This window comes from Engraulis encrasicolus, chromosome 5, assembly GCF_034702125.1.
Source record: "Engraulis encrasicolus isolate BLACKSEA-1 chromosome 5, IST_EnEncr_1.0, whole genome shotgun sequence".
Classification (NCBI taxonomy): Eukaryota; Metazoa; Chordata; class Actinopteri; order Clupeiformes; family Engraulidae; genus Engraulis; species Engraulis encrasicolus.
In genome coordinates, this window is record NC_085861.1 from 41,390,826 (window position 1) to 41,399,784 (window position 8,959).

Here is an 8,959-nt window from a genome sequence, read left to right on the forward strand (position 1 = left end):
TTATAATTCATTACAAATACGCTCATAATGCACTATAGAGTGGGTTTTAAAGGGACACTGTGTGAGATTTTTAGTTATTTATTTCCAGAATTCATGCTGCCCACTCACTAATGTTAGCTTTTTCATGAATAAGTAACATGAATAAGTATTCATTATGACTGGACAAATTGCACTTTTCATACATGAAAAGGGGGATTTTCTCTATGGTCCGCCATTTTGAATTTCCAAAAATAGCCATTTTTAGCTGCAAAAATGACTGTACCTTGACCATACTAGAAAATGTTTGTTTATTACTTAGTAACCTTTCATGTAAAGATCAAATTTGGCAATAGGCAGCCCAATTTCAATAAGCAACATAGTTGCAGTACCTTTTTTGACCATTGTCTGCACAGTGTCCCTTTAAGTAAAGTGTTACCGAGTTTTTTTCTCTCAAAAAAACAAAAACAAACAAAAATAAAAACAAAAGCATCAGTATATTCTTTAGTCATGTACAGCTTCAAGTCTGAAACAACACTGCATAGTTACCTTGGTTTGTCTTTTTTCTTAATTATTGCAGAGTGATATCAAACAAACAAAATTCCTGGTCTGGAGTGGGTTTCCCAAAACACTAGTCGCTAATGGCTCTTTTCCACTGCCGGTTTTCTGGTAGACCTACAGCTCGACACAGCTCGACTCGGCCGCCACTTTTTGCTTTTCGAATAGGCATGGCACAGCTTAAACGTAAAGCAAAATGTGGAGGACGAGTCGAGCTGTAGGCCTACCAGAAAACCAGCAGTGGAAAACAGGCAGAAGTACAACAGCTGCAGTGCTTTGTTGGTTGTAAATGCAATCACCCATCATTACCAACCAACGGAGTTGCTAACTTGTGGCTATGTTTTTGGAAAAAAAAACACTCCGGAGGAGAGGAACTCTGGAAAAGGGGTTGAGAGGGTAAACGTGGATGTTTGGCAAAGGTCCGAGTAGAGTGCCTTTGGGAGGTCCACCAGCTAAACCTGCACCTCCTCGCGAAGCAGCAGGCCAGGCCGGCAGGTCAAAAGGTCAGAGGTGAAGAGTTCAGAGTTGAGAGGTCGGTCAGTAGGGGGCAAACAGCACAGGTGTGTGGGTTGTCCTGACGGGCCCTGGAGCGGGACGGAGGAGTGCAGCTGGGAGAGACTGAGTCTGAAAGAGGGACGGGGCGGGAGTGGAGCGGTGGAGGGTGGGGTGCAGGGTGGAGTTGATGGCGGCTGCAGCTGCAGCCACGGCTGCCAGGTGAGAGGGTGCCATCATCCTGGTCTGCAGAGCCTGGCACAGCTCCTTGTCCAGCGACAGTTTTCCCTGCAGAGAGAGATTTAAAAAGTCCTTTATTGGACCAAAATGTCAAATTAAGTTCAAGTTCATTATAGGCAAATCAACAGTATAACATACAGTTGCTAGGAAAGTCTTTTGGTTTGCTCACAGAATTTAACAACACAAATACACTTTGCTTAGACAAAAGACAAGAAAACAAGAGGAGCCAGAAATAAACAGGGAATTACGCACACAAATAGACATTGAAAAGTGCAATAAGACATAATACAGTACAGTACATAGTGCAAGGTAGGCGAGAGGTAGAAGGCCAGGCAGTGGAGTGGCTGTTAAGTGCTAGTGCATGTTCAAGTTCAAGTGGCGGATGGCTTGTGGGTAGGTGCTGTCCCTAAAACAGCATGTGAGAAGGTGAAGTTTCCCTCCCCCTTCTCACTGGCTGATTAAGCCTATTTTAAGAACTCACAAACGGTTAATATGTGAACATTTTGAGTTGTCTAAAATGTCTGGACTTTGACGAGCGAAAACACACGCGCACACACTCGTACATGCGCACACCTGCGCTCGCAATGGAACACTTTTTCGAACATTGTCATGGCCATGGGCGGAGGCGCGCACCGTCAATGGCAGGATTCCATCAGTGACTTTTGGGAGGGGAAATGTGTGGGGATTTTGTCATGTTTGTTATTTGTGACGATTATGAATGTGTACTTGGGCAATCTGCGTTCTATGTGGTTATGTTTTGAGTATTGTGTTTAAACTGGCTGTTTTTGTTTGGTGATGGTCGGAAGGAATTGTGAGACCAATCGCGTAGGCTAGTCTAGTCATGCAGCATTGAGCGTGTAATTGAATTAGTGAATAATTGGCTGACCCTAGGAAATGGGTGTATTTAAGCCGTAGTCAAGTCGTTGATGTGAGCGATTTTGATTGAGAAGCACCTGGTAACCTGTAGGAGGTGGCTTCGCGTAAAGCTGCTGCATATCGGTGTAAGCAGAGAATTGTGCTGTTAGACTTTGATGCTGAAGTTAAGTAATTTCGAAGAAGACTGTCGTTTATTTTGTAAGCCAGTGAAGTGTCCTGTCCGTTTGATTGATGCCCACGTGCACATTTATTTTCTAATGTCTGGTGAAAAGGTGAATGAAAAGGCCTAATTATTTTTGATACTTCCGACTTCGTGCCTCATCATCTCCGCTCTGCTCGTTACGCACACATCCTTGACAGAGGGGTAGCAGTCGCTTCCTCACACAGCACCTTATTACACCTTATCACAGAGCCATCAGTACATAATTTTTTCTAAGCGGAGAAAAACAAAAGACAAAACAAAAACAGTTCCCTCCTCACAGCCTCAACACAAACTTCTCATCCTCATCCGCCTCACAAAGCATTCCTCTTAGTCCCCAAATTCCCCCCCAAAAAGACTCAACACCATTCATTAACTTGTAATAGGCAAACTCCACCTTGACCCTACACCCCAGCCCCCTTTAAAACTTCCACGGGGTCGGCAGAGAGACATTGGCATTAAACATTCTATATAAAAATGGAATAATCAGATAGTCCAAGCGTCCACTGCATATCCAACAGCACCACTCTCCATCCCGTCGTTGCTGGTGGTGGTCTGATAGTTCTTTGATAATGTACATAATTCCCAGGGAGAGATGGTAACACTCATGGAAAGTATGCCCAGCTCTCCCACATTAGAGAAATAAAAGTACACATTAGGTAGAATATTACACCTCCAGTTATAAAACAGCATTAAAAAAAAAAACTGTACCTCAACGAAAACAGGTCAGGACACTTTTGAAGTAATTGGACTTATAAAAGGGGGCTTTGATTGGTACATAATTGGTCCTAAAAAGGGTCCTGCCCTAGAAACAAGCAGTGGTGCCTACTTCAACACACAGTTGTACTCCTAGTTCACTGTGTGTGGAGAGCCAACATGCCCAGCTATGGCCATGCATATAACCATCCCTCATCTGGACATGAGCTGACTGGTAATTTACCATACCACATACCACCGCGAACTCTCCCAAAACCAACAACATCAAGTAGACATGGCGCCAGTGTAAATAGCCCACTCAGACTTCTAGTTTGTTTACATTTGTGTGTGGAGAAAGAGACTAATGAATCCCTCAAGGCCACCGGAGATGTCATTTTACTGTCTCGCACCAAACTGGCCAACTGGCTCTGTCTTCATACATTCTTCTCCGTATGTAGTCATATCTGGGCCTGTCTGTGTAGTTAGTATGTGTGTGATTTTTCTGTCTGCCGTGACAAGACATGTTTCAGACACCTGCGAGTGAAGCCTGCAAGTCCGTCCGTTCTCCCCTTTCCCCCCCATTTCGGGAAAGCGTCCAGTGGGCGAATGTTATGTAACGCTGATCCAGACACGTCACACCTGGGACTTTAAAACCTGTGATAGGCTGCTGTTTCGCTAAAAAGCAAAACAATTACGTGTCTGGCATGCACTCACGGTCACGCAGCTGGGATTGCACTGTAGCTTTCCGCCGTGGCCATAAATTAGCTGCTTTATTAGGACAGCGTGAAGAAAGGAAAAGGAAGATGGGGGGGGGGAGAGAGAGAGAGAGAGAGAGAGAGAGAGAGAGAGAGAGAGAGAGAGAGAGAGAGAGAGAGAGAGAAACACACCACTAACACTACCACCACTGAGTTCCCAAAGACTTTTTAAAAGGGTCAGGTGGTCGCCCTCAAAGAGGCTTCCAGAGGTCATGTTGGTGCAGCTGTCACAGAGTCCACTGCTGTTGAATGCTACTCAGGGGGAGAGGGAGCCTCCATTTCCTCACCTGACTATAGGAGGAGCACCCCCCACTGTGGGGCAAGAGCAAGCAAAGATGACAGGCAGAGGAAAGGAGAGAAAGAGGGGAAAGGATGTGAGAGAGAGAGAGAGAGAGAGAGAGAGAGAGAGAGAGAGAGAGAGAGAGAGAGAGAGAGAGAGAGAGAGAGAGAGGAAGGAAGGAAGGAAAGAAGAAGAAGAAGAAGAAGAAGAAGAAGAAGAAGAAGAAGAAGAAGAAGAAGAAGAAGAAGAAGAAGAAGAAGAAGAAGAAGAGTGAGGCATAAAGCCAGAGAGAGAAAAGAAGAGAGAAAGAGTGCGAAAAAAGAGAAGGAGATACGTACCGGTTGTTTAGTTTGTCCTCTCTGGGGTTTGGTGTAAGGGCTATATTTAGGCTTGGCCGGTTTCCCCGCGGCTCTGTCTTTGTGGCGTCGGCTGCTGATGTGCTAGAGGGGGACAGAAGAGGGGACAGCGTCAGGAAGGACAAATTTACACAGTATGTACCGGTACAGCTGGGACCAAGTGCCAAGAGAAGAGGACAGCGGAACACCTGAGGTGAAACTGCTCAGAATGCTACAGGCCTGAGGGTAGAGGAAAGTCTGAACATTAAGCACTTTTTGAATTAAGAAAACCTAATGGTTACATTTTATTCCTGTCGTCGTTTTGGGTAGCGTGTGCACATCCAAAGTCACTTGTTGCAGGTGCTAGACAAAAGTGCCAGATAGTTGAAGAAGGTAGGTCTGCACACTGCAGAATAAGCACCAAAACATAAAGTTTATTAAATAAAAACAGCAACGTTTCGATCACCCAGGATCTTCGTCAGGCTGGCATGTGCAGACCTACCTTCTTCAACTAAATTTTATTCCTGCAAACTAACTCTGTCAATGCTGAAATCAGGCACTAAGTCTGAAAATGATCTGCCTTGCTACAAACGTAAGCACCAAGGCACCACCATCATTCATCAGAAAGTAGTTTTCCTAGCGGTGGTGGTCAAGCTCTTGGAGACTGAGAGGAAAGTTTATTGAAGAAAAAAAAGAAATGAGTGTTACTTTATCCCATTACTAAATTCATTCATAGTGCCTTGGTAAAATAATAATAACATCAAGTTCAACAGAGTTTAAATAAAGCCTTTAAACAGAGATGAGGAACTTTTTGACCACAGAATGTAACAAAATCACCACATATATTGATTCAAACTGTGAAACTTCACCAATCGTCTCATCTAGTATCTGACTGACAAGTTGTGCAAATGGGAATCAGCTGGGTTGCATTTCTGGAAAGCGTAGTTTCTAACTATGTTAGCTACGTTGCTAGTTGCTATGTAATTTCCCATTGGCAACTACCGAAGTTGTTAACTGCTAACAACTACGCTTTCCAGAAATGCACCCCTGGTTTGCTGAAGGCCAAGACCTTCTGAATCTGTGTTTCCCATCACAGTATCCAAAGAAATAAACAGACAAGTATCCATATACACTGTGCTGTAAGTGACAGTCAAACAGGAACGCCAGCCAGGCACAGAAATCAGATGGGATCTGAATAGGAACAGATGGGGCAAGCGATGATGGACTTTGTGACTCATCCTTCATGGTAAGTTCTAGCGTTAATCATTCCATGGTCCCACACACTGTTTTGTCAGTTTGAGCTGCTTCTATGAGATGATCTGCTCAGAATTGGACATAGGATGTCTTTAAAGTGTGTCCCAAAGTCTCAAAGTGTGGTCTGGGAAACGCTGGTGGTCTGTAGGAGATCTTAATAAGTCCAAGTATACTATCATATGATATACTATTACTATTACACTCACCGGACACTTCATTAGGAACACCTCTCTAATGCTGGGTTGGACCCCCTTTTGCTTTCAGAACTGCCTGAACTGCCTGCAACAATACTCGGGTAGGCTGTGGCATTCCAACAAAGATAAATTAGTACTAATTGGCCCAAATTGTGCTCAGAAAATATCCTTATGTCATTATATCCCCAGCCTGAAACGCTGATGTAAGGCAGGGTTGACCCATGTTTTCATGTTGTTGACGCCAAATTCTGACCATTCCACCTGAGTGTTGCAGTAGATATCAAGACTCATCAGACCAGGCAACATTTTTCCAATCTTCTAGTCTCATTTATGGTGAGCCTGTCCAAATTGTTGCCTCATTTTCCTGTTCTTAGCTGACAGGAGTGGCACCAAATGTGGTTTTCTGCTGCTATAGCCCATTTGCCTCAAGATTTGATGTGCTGTGTAATCAGGGATTCTCTAATGCATACCTCGGTTGTAATGAGTAGTTATTTGACTTAAATGTTGCCTTTTTATCAGCTCAAACCAGTCTGGCCATTTTCCTCTGACCACTGTCATCAACAAGGCATTTTTGCCCATAGAATCGCTGCTCACTGCATTTTTTTTCTTTTTCGTACCATTTATTGTAAACCCTAGAGATGGTTGTGTGTGCAAATCCCAGTAGAACAGTATTTTCTGAAATACTCAAATCAAGCCCTTTCGGCTTGACAGCCATGCCATGTTCAAAGTCATTTAAATAACCTTTCTTCCCCATTATGATGCTCGGTTTGAACTGCATCAGATCATCTCGACCATGTCTACATGCACAAATGCATTGAGTTGCCACCATGTGATTGGGTGATCGGAAATTTGCCTCAATGTGCAGTTGTAACAGGTGTTCCTAATGTAGTGGCCGGTGAGTGTATATTACTGTAGCTTGCCTTATATACTATACTATCTATTGTATTACTATACCTTATACAGTATACTATACTATACTATACTATACTATACTATACTATACTATACTATACTATACTATACTATAATACACTATACCCTTTTCCCAACTTTTTCCCATACTTGCCAGGGCAATCCGTTACTTGTCAACAGAACGCCAGCATTCTGGAAAATTGCATGTGTTTCTCACCTGTTTCAGCTGTGTCTCCGAATTGACGTGCACATCGCAGGTCTCACAGTGGAACGTTTTGTTCTGCAGGCCGGTGGTGGCCACGGTGGGCGCTACTGGTAGCTTGCTCTTGACGCCAGCACGGGGGAAAGACTTGATGGAGCCTGTGCCGGTCCGTGCCTCCAGCATGGTCTTGTGTTTTGTGCCTGCCAACGGGGAGAGGAGAGACAGCAGAAGTAGCAGGGGGTAAGAAAAAGGGAATTGCGTGCAGGGCTGTTGAGCGCTATTGCTGGGCCCAGGCCACAGTTATCTGAGAGGGCCCTCCATCAAATACATATACAGTGTAAGGAAAACCCAGTTTTGGGCCCCCTCTCTCCCTGGGCCTAGGACAACTAACACCCACCCCACACACACACACACACACACACACACACACACACACACACACACACACACACACACACACACACACACACACACACACACACACACACACACACACACGCACACACACACACACACACACACACACACACACACACGCACACACACACACGCACACGCACACGCACACGCACACGCACACGCACAACCACACCCCCATCGGCTTCCCTGATTGGATCGCATGAACCCCTACTGGAGGCACCACGCCTTGCCAGGCATTTCCAGAGTGCAGGGAACTGTTTCATTTCAAAACAGCATTTCACGCCTGCTGGGATTTGACCAGGATATGGGGAGTTCGTGACAGGGTTTCTTTTTTTTAAAGTTGATTTTCTGAATTCTACAAAGGCCTCGGCAGGCTTTTCATGCCGTCCAGCTTCAATCGCTAATAGGCAATTTTCCTGGGAGTCCGAATTAGATCTAACTGTCGGAAAAGTGAGAATTTGCTATTATTGTGAAATATTAGTCGTCTGCTGGGAGTTGATTTTCTGCGAGTGAACTTGTCCACCTTTTGGTGCTTTGCCACTCTCTCTGGGGCTGTCCACAGGACTTGAAAAGGACGTATGAGTTTGACCCACACATCAGAGTGAGAAGGGGCTTTTTTGCTGATAACGGTGGGGAGATAGCGTGCTCACTCCATCTCACATTAAGTGTGGAGCGTGTGGCTCACAGCCAATCTAATACCTCTCTAGAGGACACTTCCTCTGCACACACACACATGCACGCACGCGCACACACACGCGCACACACACACGCGCACACACACACGCGCACACACACACACACACACACACACACACACACACACACACACACGCACACGCACGCACGCACACGCACACAAGCACGCACACGCACAGACACACATAGACACACACACACATCACTGTCCTTCCTCTCCTTTCTGCCCCTCTCCTCCTCTCTATCCCTCCTATTGCCTCCACTTCCTATGCACCCCCATCGTCTTCTCGCATTCACTTTCCCTCATCTCCACCCTCCCTCATTCTCTTGTCCTCCTCTCCCCCTTCTCTGCCCTGCCTTCACATCCTCTCACCTGTTTTCCCCTTCCCTGTCTTCCTCTTCCCTCCTCTCCTCTGCTTTCCTATTTCCTATCCTCTCATTTCAGCTCCTTTCCGGTGCTTTCTTCCTCCCTCCTCTCTTCTCCTCCTCTTTTGCCTCCTCTTCTGCCCTTTCCTCTCCTCTCCCTTCCTCTCCTCTCCTTTGCTTTCTTTTCCCTCTCCCCTCATCTCGCCTCCTCTTCTGTGCTTTCCTTTCCCTGGCCTTCCCGTGCCCTCCTCTCCTCTCCTCTCCTCTCCTCTCCTCTCCTCTCCTCTCCTCTCCTCTCCTCTCCTCTCCTCTTCTCTCCTCTCCTCTCCTCTCCTCTCCTCTCCTCTCCACTACTTTCCTCTTTCCTCTTCTTCCCTTCCCACACTTCCATCAGCCAGACCAGGGAGGGAGAACATAAAAAACTACAGGAGGTCTTCCACATCCACCCCAATACATATGTTAACCATAAAGCATGATGTTTATTTATTTATTATTTTTATTGACACAA

General features: G+C 45.6%; 1 protein-coding gene across 3 annotated transcripts in view; it reads right to left on the reverse strand.

Annotated features, from left to right (window-relative positions):
- Positions 1 to 333: 333 nt before the first annotated feature.
- znf385d (zinc finger protein 385D) overlaps positions 334 to 8,959 on the reverse strand; it is a 179,583-nt gene continuing 170,957 nt past the window's right edge. For 2 of the 3 annotated variants that reach the window (XM_063199413.1, XM_063199415.1), the window contains 3 exons: positions 6,985 to 7,169; positions 4,411 to 4,512; positions 334 to 1,338 (listed from right to left, as the gene is read on the reverse strand). In XM_063199413.1, coding sequence (XP_063055483.1) covers positions 1,072 to 1,338; positions 4,411 to 4,512; positions 6,985 to 7,169 — 554 coding nt within the window. In that variant the 3' untranslated portion in view covers positions 334 to 1,071. The remainder of the gene's footprint in view (positions 1,339 to 4,410; positions 4,513 to 6,984; positions 7,170 to 8,959) is intronic. The other variant, XM_063199414.1, reaches the window with a different exon arrangement.